We start from the raw sequence: 14,739 nt of genomic DNA, 5'->3' as shown, positions 1-14,739 counted from the left end.
GTATTTGAATTAACTCTTGTATAAGTCTAGACATTTTAGTCAAAAAAATCAAGCCAAAAATATTCTGGATTGATTTATTCTTGGATCAGTGTGAGTACGGTAACTTTCCCATCTTTTTCATGTCTTTTCCATATTCTCTTTGCCACCCAACTGTCTACCCTCAGTTATCTATAGATAGCTAGCCCAGTGGAATAGAAAGTTAATCCTGCCATATTAAAACACTTGTGCTCCTCTGTTCTGCTGTTGATATTCATGTATTTTTCCAGTTTTGTGCATATAACATTCTCACCCCAATTATCATACAGTTATGTTGGCAGTTATGAAACAATGGCTACTAAACTTTTAACCAGTCTGAAGTGAGTTGAGAGTTCCTATGTGGTCCTATCTTCTAAACTGTACATAGTTGTCTTTTAAATATACAAATTTCCCAATATTCATTCCCTTTAACAAGATCAAATGAAGCTATTATGATCATTCTAAGTGGTGCCTGTTTATCTGCCATCTCTCATTGAGTAGATATCTCCAGGCTAACTCATTATGTACAGTCAAATGCAAATACGTGTATTCCAAAATCTGGGGGGGGGGGGGGGGGGGAATCCAAAATACCTCTGGTTCTCAGCATTTTGGAAAATGGATACTCAGCTTTGTATGTTCAGTGTCATAGAACGCCATTTTCCACTTCCACTACACACAGGAAATATAACATGCTGACTGATACGTCAGTGGTTTAGACTGATACGCTCATTAAAATGCTGTGTATTCTGACTCTAACTAGATGACAATGAAGGCAGCAGCAGCGACACGGCTCCCCTGTTCCAAATGGCAGGTGATGGCAAGAACACAGAAGACATCACCATCCCCATGTTGTTCCTCTTTAACAAGGAAGGCAGTATTATTCTTGATGCCATCCAGGAATATGAAGCAGTAGAAGTGCTGCTTTCTGATAAAGCAAAAGACAGAGGTAAGAGCAAATGAATGTAAGAAACTTTGCTTCCTAATGAGCTGCAGTGAGCCTTGAAAACTTACCAAGAAATATTCATTCTTGCTTTCTTCACAAAAGTGATATCTGAATTGCTTGAAGTGAACCCTTCTTTACTCACAGCAGGAAAAAATAGTTCAGATACGAATGGCTTTTCATAGTATGGATTTCATAGTGTTTTCTTAGGCAAGGAATACACAGAGGTGGTTTTGCCAATTCCTTTCTCATAAATATAGCCTACACCAGTTGGTATTTGTTGGCAGTTATGCATCCAAGACCTAATCAGGATGGACCCTGCTTAGCTTCCAAGATTGGAGTGAATTTGGTGTCTTTAGACCAGTGGTTCTCAACCTGGGGTCCCCAGATGTTTTTGGCCTTCAACTCCCAAAAATCCTAACAGCTGGTAAACTGGCTGGGATTTCTGGGAGTTGTAGGCCAAAAACATCAGAGGACCCCAGGTTGAGAACCACTGCTTTAGACTATTGAGCAACTCTGAAACAAGTCAGAAAACTAAATTAGGGAGAAGGGAGGCCCCTTCTACACTGCCATATAATGCAATTCAAAGCAGATAATCTGGATTTATATGGCATTGTAGAAGGGGGAGGAGCCTCACAACAAGGTGAGGGGAATTGCATTTGTTTTTTTATATAAAATATTTTAAATGTATAACTATAATTTAACAGCATAAAGCAATATATCAGGTATGCCAAAACACACAAAGAAAATAATAAAAAGGTGCTCCTATTTTCTTAACATTCTTTACTAAATACTGACAACCTCCCACCCAATAAAAAATAAACCAAACTAAATTAACATCAATCACAGATTGATCCTCAACTTGCCACTTTACCATTGTAACTAGTACCTGACATTTTCCTTCCTCTATTCGCCATTATTTCAACTTTAAATTACGCACTACTTTTAGCCATAACCTAGAGTTGATTCTGCCCCTCATTTAAGCCTCATAAGGTCCATCGCTAAATTCCATTCTTCTTTAAACTTATCTATAGATTTCTCTTAGATCAGTACTGTCAATTTGTTCATTTCTGCATGTTCTTTTGTTCTTATTATCCAATTTATCCATTTTGATATTTATACATGTTTCCATCTTTGTGCCAAGATTATTGTTCCTACTGTTATCAAATAGCAAAGAATAACTTTCTATTTCCTCAATATTTCCTCAGTCTTTTGAAGAATTTGAATCAATATTTTTGACTTGTTACAGATTTCCCAGATCTGATAGAAAGTAGTGATGTGCATTTGAATGAAATTGCTATCCATTTTGTTTTGTTTCATTTGTTCCACTTGTTTTTGTTTTTTTTGCCACTTCCGGAAATGAGACCCTATCCGAATGGGATTTTTGTCTCGTGTCCGAAAAAAATGAAATTTTTTGGACCATTGGCAGCAATGGGAAGGCTTCCAAGGCTCACCCTCCCCTCAGTTTTAGGGCTAGAGGGGTGAAAATCACCATACATGGAGGGCATATCAACCCCTTTTAGCCCACCGTCTTTTAAAAAGTTTTCTAAACAGAGAAGGTAGAAGCCCAACAATTTCTTTCCTTTGAAATTTTTTTAAAAACTAATATTACCCAGGGGGAGGAAAAAGGGGACTTTAAACAAAGAATTAAGAATAAAAGATTTAAAGATTTAAAAATATTACAGTACAGCAAATAGAAGCTACAGAGATCCCCTTTTCCCCCCCATCCCCGAAGCCCCATGTGCGCTCCCCAGCCAAACCCACCCCCACCCCTTCCAAAATCCCAGCACCCTTCCCTTCAAAGAAAGAATAAAAATAGAAGCCAAGCAGGCAAGTTTGGGGAAAAAATAAAATACAAACAAATCTCTTTCTCCTAGCAGCAAGGCAAGGAAGGAAGGCAAGGCAAGAGGTAAGGCAGAAAGCAAGCAAGCATACTAGCACAGAGAGACTGAGTGAGCTGAGCGAGCGGCAGCAAGCCATGGCAGCCAGCCAGCACCAGCAAAGGACGCACCCAAAATGGGCGCTTTGGGGGTGGTCGTCTCATTAAATACCCTGGCAACATTAAATACCCTCTGATTGGCCAAAAGCCCCAAACTTCACCTCCTCCTCCTCCTCTGAAGCATGTGGAAGAACTCCCTGGGCCGTGAGAGGAAAGCCATGCGGCCCGAAAACCAAACAAAGAAACAGAAACCACGCAACTCTCTTTTTCATTTCACCTTTTGTTTCATCTGAAAATGGGCTCTTTCATTTCGTGCCAGCCAAATGGATGGTATGAAACAAATACTGCGCACACCTCTAATAGAAAGTATTTTCTTATTTCTTGCATTTGCAGCATATACTTGAAGAGCCCTTATGTACATTTTAGGTGTTTTTATACATCATTGCATAAATATTATATTTAAGAGTTTAGACAATGTAAATTTAAAATGGTCCCTCCACATTTTTCTTACTGTGACATATGTATACTGTGATTCACCTTCTGAGCCCATTTCACCGTATATTACTTGCTCATCTTACATCTCAGGTTTTAACAAAAAAATCCATACATTTTAGCAACCGGATGTTCATCAGTATCACATTGTAGTGATTCAGATTCTGTTCTTGTTGCTTCAGAACTAATTTGTTCCTTATCTATTTAAAATATCTCTGTAAAGATACCAATATGCTTTTAATATGTTGAGCTTCAAGCTCTTCCATACTTCTCATCCTATGTTGAACTTCTTCAAAGTCTCTTTCTAGATGTTAACCATTTTTTGGTATAGATTCTTCAAGGCGATCAGACCACTCTCACCACCAGGAAGTTCTTCCTAATGTTTGAGTGAAATTTCTTTTTCTGCCATGTCAGTACATTGCTCTATGTCCTAGTTTCCAGAGCAGCAGAAAATAAGCTTGCCCCACTCCTCAATGTGACTTTCTTTCAAATATTTAAACACGACTATCACATCTCCTCTCGGCCTTCTCTTCTCCAAGTTAAACAGATGTACGTAGCTCCTTAAGACGCTCCTCGCAGGGCTTGGGCTTCCAGACACAATGTACTCAATTGTAAGCAATTGTATGTTAATTACACTTAGACTTCCTATACCTAGAAGATTAGTAGACCCTTTACATCATCACTGGGAAGAATAAATGTAGCTGCCTTTTAATGCTCAAACCAAAATTCATTAGACCCCTGGACAAACTTTACAGCAAGTCAAAGTTGTGGTTTGTGTAGACTAACAAATGATGAACTCCAGCTTCCAGCATTCCCTGCCATTGGCTGTGTTGCCCACTATTGCTAGAACCTGCATTTGTTAAACCTCTGGAGAGTTTTACAGCTTCCATTCTGACCCTGACCCTGGAGATAGAAGGAGAATAACTTCTGCAATTTTAGAAAGAAATCTTTGATCACATTAGCACTGCATTTATTTACATCCCGGCCTTTTAAATTTCAGTCACCTGCAGTGCAATCTTCGGCATATTTAGTTGAAAGGTAATCCTGCCATGTACAAAGGGATTTATTCCCATTGAAGTGCATGCAGAATTAGTGTTAATTTTGATGTATCATCCTCTACCTTCTATGGAAACATTCTTATAACTTAAAATAAATAAAAGTCAAGATGTCTCAAACGTATGATTAGTAAAACTCGTGTTTTAATATGCAGGTTAGAAAACTAATTTTTTTCTGTCATCCCTTAAAAATAATAGGGAGTCATATTAAGAAAGAATGGGTTGGAGTTTTTTAATGTTACATACATTGAGCATTCCTTACACATTATTTTGAAATACTCCAAAATCCAAAACTTTTTGTTGCCAGCCATCCACTTCTGCCTTCAAGGTGTCAGTTGGGTGGTTAATAGTGAATGTAATGTTTTTAATGTTTTGATGTGTTTTAAATTCTATTGTAAAATGTTTATTTTAATTGTACGTTGTTCTAAGGCATCATATAGTTGCCTATGTATAAAGCCACCTTGAGTCCCCTTTGGGGTTGAGAAAAGCAGGGTATAAATAGGGAAAATAAATAAATTGTGGTGCTTCTGGCCATTCACAAGATGAAAGCAGATGGTTGGTGGGCTCCCAGGAGGAGGGAGGCTGGAAAAGGAGGCCAGGATCTATGACATAGCAGGAGACATGGATTCATACTGAGCACAACACTTGGATTCCCACCATTTCAGAGATCTTCATTCTCCCTCCAACATTGAATCTCATACACAACACAGAAAGTGAATGAATGAATGAGACCCCAGGCTGGAGAGAGACCCAAGGATCTGTGAAATGACAGGAGGTGTGGCTTAAAAATTATGAAAATACTGTATTGAATTACCTTCAGGCTGTGTGTATAATGGGTACAGTCAGCATTCAGTATCCATGGATTTGACGATCCATGACTTGAAAGCATTTTTTTAAAATTTTAATTCCAAAAAGGCTAATCTGGATTTTGTCATTTATGCAAGGGGCACCATTATACTCCATTGTATATAAAATGATTGACCATACATAGATGCTAGTATCCACAGGTGTCCTGGAAGCAAACTCCAGTAGAACCCAAGGCCCACTGTATATGAAACATAAAAGTTTGTGTCCCATCTAGAGATGGGAAAGCCTGAAAAAAAAAACCCTGAAAAACTGGGGAAAAAACAAGTTTTTTCAGTTTTTTCCATTTTCCCCAATTTTTCTGGTTTCCCCCCATTTTTTCCTGGTTTTCTTTTCCAGAACTTCCCATTTTTAGTCCCATCTCCAAGATAATCTTATTACATACATATGTGCAGAACGTATACAAATTTTCCTAAATCCAAATAAAGAAAAAACAAAGAAACCCAAAGCAATATTGTTTCGAAGTTTTTGAGTTAAGGAATACTCAACCTGTATTATCCATATGATATCCTGTGTACATCCACATTTCCTCTTGGTCACTGCAGAAGTCTCTCACTTTCTGCCTCCTTGTACACTATGGATCCTTTCTGACTCCATACAGTATACACCAGGGTTTCCCAAACTTTTTAAACAGGGGGCCAGTTCACGGTCCCTCAGACCGTTGGAGGGACGAACTATTTAAAAAAAACAAAAAACAAAAAAAAAACTGAACAAATTCCTATGAACACTGCACATATCTTATTTTGAAGTTAAAAAAGTGAGAACAAATACAGCCTCAATGTTAATAATAATCATAATCATAATAAAAATAATAAAGAGGGTTGGAAGAAACCTCTTGGGCCATTTAGTCCAACCCCCTTCTGCCTTTGTGCACCAAAAGCACAAGCAAAGCATCCCTGACAGATGGTCACCCAGCCACAACAACAACAATAATAATAATAATAATAATAATAATAATAATAATAATAATAATAATAATACATCACATAATTCTAAACGCTTGGGAAGTGTTTGACTTGTGATTTTGTGATATGAAATCCATCATATATATCTCATTTGCTGTTATAAAATTATATTATAATATAATAATAATAAAGGATTCTACTGGATTCTGCTATTCTGCTAGCGAAGCCCAACACCATTCCTTTGGAATTCCACACAGGATTGTTTGCACAATTTGCAGAAAATAAAAAGGGAGAGAGGAAATCAACGTGGAGCCAGAATTCTCCTCCTAAACTATCTGTATTCAGGCAGCAAATTTATGAATCCTGTCATATTTGATAATATTGTGTGATTCCCTCAAATAGCTACTAAATCGATGAATGAATCACCTTTGAAATTTCATGTGTTTGTGAATTTAAAATGTTTTTTCCTCTTCTTCCTTTGCTATTCCTGGAATATCAGCAACTATATTTAAAGATAAAATGATTCCAAACTACATTATTGATAGCAGTAAGTATCAAACATATCTGTAGACTCTGGCGGATAGTTCTTTAAACTTAATTCTTTAATGTGTTTCCACTGGTAAAATTTAATCAGACTATCTTGTGTTCACCTGAGGTAGTGTGTTTGATCAGTAGCCCCCATTCGTGTTCAGAGTGTGCTTAGGAACCTCATTGAGAAACTCTGTTATGTCTGGAAAGCTTCTCAAGAGATCTTGTTCAACATGATCTTATCACCCCGCCATAAGATACAACTAACACACCCACGGGTACACTCACTTAGGGTGGGAGCAATAGCTACATCCTTACAAGTCACATCAATTCTCTACAGTGCTCAGAAAGTCACTGTGGGATGTTTCCAAAAGGACTGGCATAAACGGAAGATCACATTTTGTTCTCAACAGATTCTGATTTGTAGAACTTAAAGCTTCTTATCTAGGTTTTTACCATATACGTACCTAGAGTATAGATCCAAGACAAGTTTTGGCTGTCTCCTTAACTTGTGGAGATAGATTTTATGAATTCATTTTAGTGATCATTTAAATTTCTGTTTTCCTTTGAAACATTTATCAGATGCTATCAATTCCAAACATCGAAAGGCCACCACCCAGCATCTGCTTTTAAGGATACACTACACTAGCATTACCCAATCCTATATTGAATAGCAATGCTATCTGTGTAAGTCTACTCCCATTGCTGTCATCTGAATATATCCCTTGCTCAATGGCAGACTATTTCAACACAAATATCAAATTAAGGGTATATTCCTGTTCACAATGCATGCTTATGTCAGGAGGCCAGCCATGTCATATCACTGAATTGTGCTATTAATTGTCAGCAAAAGTATTTGATCCAAAAGTACTTTCTGAAAGGCAGAAAATAATGTTTGTTTGTTTGTTTTTACTTTTGTGGGCTGTAACTCTGCCTTTGATTCTGTGGGGTGAATGGGAGGCATTTGTGGCAAAAGTTAGCTGTTACAAACATTGATATAATGTTTTTGCAGTTAATACAAATAATTCACTTTAATGTTTTCTTAGAGTCAGGCTTGGGGAAATGAACTATTGTTAAAAAGTTTATTAATGAATAGAGGAGTATGAAAGGGATGCCTCTTGTCCCCTTTCCTCCTAAATTTTTACATCAACTCTATTTTACAACAACAATGTGGCTTGGAATATTTCCTCAGTATTATATGTAACCTCTGGTAGCACAGTGGGTTAAACCACTGAGCTGGTGAACTTGTGGACCGAAAGGTTGGTGGTTTGTATCCGGGGAATGGGGAGAGCTCCCACTGTTAGCCCCAGCTTCTGTCAACCTAGCAGTTTGAAAACATGCAAATGCGAGTAGATCAATAAGTACTGCTCTAGTGGGAAGGTAATGGCGCTCCACATGACCTTGGAGGTGTCTATGGACAACGCTGGCTCTTTGGCTTAGAAATTGAGATGAGCACCAACCCCCAGAGTTGGACACAACTAGATTTCATGTCAAGGGAAACCTTTACCTTTTATTATATGTAAAGCGTATGGGATTAATACAGGTTGAGTATCCTTGTTTGAAATGCTTAGGGTCAGAAGTGTTTGAGATTTTGGAGTACCTAAATTAGCATATAGGTGCATAATATATCGTGGGGGTGGGATCCATGCCTAAATATAAAAATAGTTTGTTAAATATATACCTTACACACATTGTCCGATGGTAATTTTATCCAATATTTTAATCAATTTTATGTATGAAACAAAGATTGTGAACATCAGAAAACAAAGATGTCACTATGTGGACAGTTTTGAAATTCTGGATAAGAGATGCTCAGCCTGTATTGATGTGCTCCCAGTCTTCCCTTCCATCTTAGTTTAAAATATTATTCTAATATTTACTTAAAACATTGAGTTTGCATTCAATCGTGCAAACTTCCTGGTCTGTAATTGTGCCCTTTATATAAACTGACATTTTGTTTAGAACCATCCTTCACCATTTTCATTATATCCACACCTTTTACATCCACAGATTCAACCAATGTATTGAATTTTAAGTCCAAAAAGTAAACTTTGATTTTGCTGCATGTTGAATGCTATGCTGAGGTTTCCTAGCCCCCTGTCATTTCAGACATCCTCGGGCTCTCTCTGGCACTTGTTTTCGCTGTTTGCCATGTTGTCGAAGGCCTAAACAACCAGAATCACTGGTGTGTTGTGTGGTACAGTGATGCCAAAGGTGTCGCAGCACAATACCTTCCCATATACAACATGGCAAACAGGGGTGTTGTGTGGTTTCCAGTCTGTATGGCCCTTTTCTAGCAGCATTTTATCCTGATTTTTCACCTGCAACTGTGGCTGGCATCTTCAGAGGATCTGATGATGATGATACTACCATCAGATCTTTTGAAGATGCCAGCCACAGATGTAGGCAAAATGTCAGGAGAAAATGCTTCTAGAACACCGCCATATAGCCTGAAAAACACACAACACCCCTGTTTGCCATGTTGTATAAGGGAAGGTGTTGTGCTACATAATTGGATACTGTGACACCTTTGGTATCTGTTGAAGTCCTGGAATCAAACCTCAGTAGATACTAATGCCCAGTTTTCATCTCTGTGACTCCAGTGCCCTTTTGCATGGGAGGCTTAATCATAGTGAAGATGTGTTGAATCTGTACATCTGGTGAAGTTAAGGATATCTCTATGTATTAAGATGGCCAATATATCCTACGGATACATTCCCCGCCTATATCGTTTATTCTTTGCAACCAAATCTCCCTAAAAAGCAGAAGTTTTTTTACTGCTATGCAGGCTGCTAAATTTACTTTAGCTGCTAGAAAACAAAGAGCAAATGTAAATGACATACTAATTTAATTTTCTAGTCTGTGTGTCTGTGTGTTATGTATAAAAATATCAAGGCCAATAGCTTTGAACACCAAAGTTTACATGACATGACACTTATCCAAGCCTCGCTTATCCAAGTTTCTGGATTATCCAAGCCATTTTTGTAGTCAATGTTTTCAATATATCGTGATATTTTGGTGCTAAATTCGTAAATACAGTAATTACTACATAGCATTACTGTGTATTGAACTACTTTTTCTGTCAAATTTGTTGTATAACATGATGTTTTGGTGCTTAATTTGTAAAATCATAACCTAATTTGATGTTTAATAGGCTTTTCCTTAATCCCTCCTTATTATTCAACATATTCACTTGTCCAACGTTCTGCTGGCCCGTTTATGTTGGATAAGTGAGACTCTACTGTATTTGAAAAAAGCTAAGGAAGGGGTTGATATCCCAGAGTCATATTGCACTTCAGCCGCCTTGAGTTCTCTCGGGTGAGAAAGGCGGGGTAGAAATGTTGTAAATAAGGGTGGAAACAAATTTTATGTACAGTAGAGTCTCACTTATCCAAGCTAAACGGGCTGGCAGAAGCTTGGATAAGCGAATATCTTGGATAATAAGGAGGGATTAAGGAAAAGCCTATTAAACATCAAATTAGGTTATGATTTTACAAATTAAGCACCAAAACATCATGTTATACAACAAATTTGACAGAAAAAAGTAGTTCAATACTCAGTAATGTTATGTTGAAATTACTGTATTTACGAATTTAGCATCAAAATATCATGATTTATTGAAAACATTGACTACAAAAATGGCTTGGATAATCCAGAAACTTGGATAAGCGAGGCTTGGATAAGTGAGACTCTACTGTATTTTGAAAGTACTGTTTTTCTTTTTCACTCCTCCATTCTTCCTCATTCTCTTCAGATTTGGAAATGGAAAGCATGGATCAGAAGTCATCAGACAACGACTCTCATAATCAGAGGTCAGAAGAAATCTCAACAGATTTGAACTTGGTGCCTCAAGATCCTGAAGAAGGTGGCTTGAGTTCACATGCAGAGTTGGACAGCAGCCGTGTTTCACTTTCAGACGAGGATTCTTGTATCCCCAAACTACAGGAAACTAGTAGTACTAACAGTCCAGTATCAGAATTGGATAATCCCCTTGAGGAGCAATCCAAGACTGAGACAGATTCCAGTCCCAGCAATAGCTGGGATAATAAGGGCCAGTCTATGGACTCAATATTAGCGGATTGGAATGAAGACATAGAAGCATTTGAAATGATGGAAAAAGATGAACTATAATTTGAAATAATGTGCCCACGGGACTACAAAATGGCGACCTTTGTGGAGGATCGTGAGGCCCCGAGATCTGAAAATTAAATGGAATTGTTCAGTATTGTGACAGCTAACCAGGTTCTATTGGCAAAAGCCAGCATGTGTTGTAATTTTTTTGTTTCATTTCCCTGTTTTTTAAAAATGGGAAAGTGCAATTGATCCATCGGCAGGGTTCCTTTGCATGGTTCTGTAACGCAGGACATCCGTTTGGAGAAGGAGCTGAATTCCTCCCATGTCCAGATTGCTGTGGGATTGCTTGCCTTAGCCCCACGGAGTCTCTATGGTAAGTTGAGGCATGTCGTCTCGGCACATGAAGGCTCCAGGCCAGCAGTAGCACCAGTGCTGTTTCGAGGGCCTACACTGTATCTCAGAAGCCTTTATGAAGACATGGTGGAAGGTACTTCAGGCTGTTGTGCCTTTAAAATGAGGGCAGAACAACAGGGAACTGTGATTTGTCCGGTGCCACTTAATAATAGGAAGTGTGCTATATCTCCTTATCACTTCTTCCATTTATTACTTTGAAGAATGACCAAGACAACCTGGACCCCCCTCCCCCTTTGGTTCCTAGTTCAAGTCAAAATAGTTTGTAAACCAAAGGTAATGTTTTCTCTAAAAAGATAATTTAAAAAACTTGAATCTAGATAATGTGGGGTGGACCTCTTTTTTTTTTTTTTTACACTCCCGTTGATTTGAAATTTCAGCAAATTTAAAAAATAAGTCAAAATTAGCATCCTAGCAGTTTCTGGAAAAGGTAGTAAAGCATTCTGTGAGGAAATAGAAATAGTTTTATTTAAAAGCCTTATATCAGTACCATTCTTATTACTGAACACAACATTTCTTGTGTATCCCCTTGGACAAAAGGGCCAGTCTCTTTATTATCTAAAAATAATGTGTCCCTAGCATAGTGTGAAGTCAAGGAAAAACTGGTATCACATGTAGATTCTTTCTAAATTGTAGTAGGAATTCTAGCAATCATGTCTAATAAATTTAAAATGAGGATCCTTTTTAAAAACTCAAATGTAGCAGATAGATTGAGAAAACGATAGTGGTGTCTAAAGCAAGACTGCCAGACTTTGCTTATTAATATCCAGTCATTAATTAGTTCATTTTTATCGTTCTTGTTCCTGCTGTTTGCATTTAGGAAATTTGACATGGCAACGTTCTGTGCTCTGCCTAGTTCAGGCACTTTATGTACAACTGGTTTTAGCTAAGAAGTAACAGGGTGTGTCACGTAAGGAAGGGAAGCTTGTTTAAAGCAAGAATGTTTTGGGGATGGGTTGTTAGGATCCTTGTCTTTCCAGGTTTTTGGAAAGCAGCGCAACCCTCTGATGTCGCACTTTACTTTCCCCATAGAAGTGAATGATAACCATTGACTGCATTATGGCACAAAGTGAAGTAATACATGTATGATGCCGCTGCTGTATCAGCCAAACCTGCTCTCTGTGCTAAATCCTGTTATATCAGCAGCTGAGGTGTCGAGCAAGGCTAGTTCTCCTCCTCATATGTTCCCAATTCTTTCTTGGTTCTATCATGAGGCACAAATGAATTAAAATGTGTGAAAATATACATTAGCATCTTTCTGAGATTATGCTAGTCAGGCTGTTGTGCAGAAAGTGAGCTGGAAACAGTGGTGATGAATCTTTTAACAGATAAGTGTCCTTCTGATTTTGTTTCCACATTTTTTTATTTGCACATGTTATAAATCTTAGACCTAGGGCTTTCATTTCTTTGTTGAGTGACCCTGAGTTGAGTTGTATTTAGTCTTCGGGCTCAGTTTGTAGACGTTGCAATATTCCTCCATGGGATTTGAACAAGGGTTTCTCTGAAGTGTCCTTTAGTAGCTCAAGCCCAGACAGAGAGGAGAATGTGTGTTTCCATGTTCCCACAAAAGCTCCAACGGTTTGGGGCCAAGCATACGTAATGCACTACATTTACGTTAGTCTTGTAAAAATTGCAAATCAGTAGTTCTGCATGTTGCGAGTACTAGTGCCACTCAAGCTTTCTTAAAAAAATATTTACTCTGATGTAGCCTAACTTGTCAATCAACTTATTTTCTTTAGGCCTTGAAAAGAAATTGCTCATTTGGTGTTTTCTGGTAAAAGTGATTCTCTAAATATCTTCTCAAAACATTTTAGGCAGAACTGTCCCGGCTTGATACAACCACCACTAAAATTTTCATTCCTTCCTACCAATAATTTATTAAGAGTTTGCACTACTTGCTACTACTTGTACATAGTCCATACGGTGGGACTTTCGGTTGTCGGGGATTGAGCATGTGCAAGTGGTTTTAAGTTTTTGTAATTGATTTCAGGGATTGTTGAAAGACTCCCTTGCCATTCGAAAGGAGCATCTGGAAGGTGGTAGTCTACCTCAGATATAGGTTGCCCTTGTTTTTATACCTTAGTTCTTCATCACAGCCATAAGCTTGTTTCACAATAATGAAAGGTTTACATGTTATCAATTAGATTTGAAAATGGTGTTTAGGAAGGAGCTTACGTAATTATGAATCCGTGTCTTCATATCACAGCAGAAACCCTTTTTGGACATGCTTTGTCTTGTACCTGATAGGAGAGGCAAGTAAGTCTTAGGCTGTGGCACACCTCCACCCCTGAGGAGAAAGTAATCCAAGACCTGGCATAATCATGGGTCCGTCTTTGATTTTTCTGCACCTGCTTGCCTTGGGTGCCTCTTTTGATGGGGTCACTTAGAGCAGATGCAGAGAGATCCAGGGATCCCCTACCGCCAGGGCAGTCGAGGGGACATTCTGTGAATGCATTCCGTACATCCAGATTTTTTAAGACTTTTTACCAGCCCAATTTACAGCCATATATTTTCTTATGATGTAATTTATGAAAAGTCTAAAGGGGTGCTGTAACACTACTGTCGTGGGGTTTTTAATGTCTGGTGATTTAAGGTGTGTACAAAATTCCTAAGGGCAACTGTGTACTGTGATGTAAAAGTCTGAGCTCAAAATGTACATAATCTTTGTATATAAAATTGTGTACTTGATTATAATTACTGATTGTAAAGATTTAATAAAACATGTAAATATTCTGGTCAGAATACAATGCAGATTTGATTTGTCTATTGAGGATGGCAGACGTCCTTCAAAAGTTCGTTTGTCACTGAGTTAGTTGTGTTTCCCAACTTCATGCATACTTAATCAGAAACAAAACTATAAGCCAATTGGCCTTATCAAAACAGATGATATAAACACAACATACAGTACACATCCAGTCCAGGTAAAATTATAAATATACAAGTACAAAGATTAAAAAATGGGAGGGCAAACATATAACCGAATGTACCTTAATCTTAGGTATATACATCAGATGTCCTCCTCCCTTTACAATATACAGTAGAGTCTTGCTTATCCAACATAAATGGGCCGGCAGAACGTTGGATAAGCGAATATGTTGGATAATAAGGAGAGATTAAAGAAAAGCCTATTAAACATCAAATTAGGTTATGATTTTACAAATTAAGCACCAAAACATTATGTTATACAACAAATTTGACAGAAAAAGTAGTTCAATACACAGTAATGCTATGTAGCAATTACTGTATTTACCAATTTAGCACCAAAATATCACGATATATTGAAAACATTGACTACAAAAATGCGTTGGATAATCCAGAATGTTGGATAAGCGAGTGTTGGATAAGTGAGACTCTACTGTATACCAATCTGATCAATATAGTCTGATCTCTTTTTAAATGCTTTGAAAAAATAAAGGGCAACTTTTATTGTTACCACAGGATTATACCCAGTTGGTAAAAATGTGTATTCCAGCTTGTTTTATGACAAATAAAAGGCCATAGATGTTGTTTCTTTTA

At 37.8% G+C, this 14,739-nt stretch overlaps 1 protein-coding gene across 2 annotated transcripts in view; it reads left to right on the top strand.

Moving 5' to 3' along the window:
• The window catches only part of edem3 (ER degradation enhancing alpha-mannosidase like protein 3), a 50,924-nt gene extending 36,185 nt beyond the window's left edge, over positions 1-14,739 (top strand). The window contains exons 19-21 of one of the 2 annotated variants that reach the window (XM_062980734.1): positions 776-961; positions 6,710-6,757; positions 10,493-14,739. In XM_062980734.1, the coding sequence (XP_062836804.1) occupies positions 776-961; positions 6,710-6,757; positions 10,493-10,869 (611 nt within the window). In that variant the 3' untranslated portion in view covers positions 10,870-14,739. The remainder of the gene's footprint in view (positions 1-775; positions 962-6,709; positions 6,758-10,492) is intronic. The other variant, XM_062980735.1, reaches the window with a different exon arrangement.

Source organism: Anolis carolinensis, chromosome 4 (assembly GCF_035594765.1).
Source record: "Anolis carolinensis isolate JA03-04 chromosome 4, rAnoCar3.1.pri, whole genome shotgun sequence".
Taxonomy (NCBI): domain Eukaryota; kingdom Metazoa; phylum Chordata; class Lepidosauria; order Squamata; family Dactyloidae; genus Anolis; species Anolis carolinensis.
Note: the sequence above shows the minus strand (reverse complement) of the source record. Positions and strands in the feature narration are given on the sequence as shown.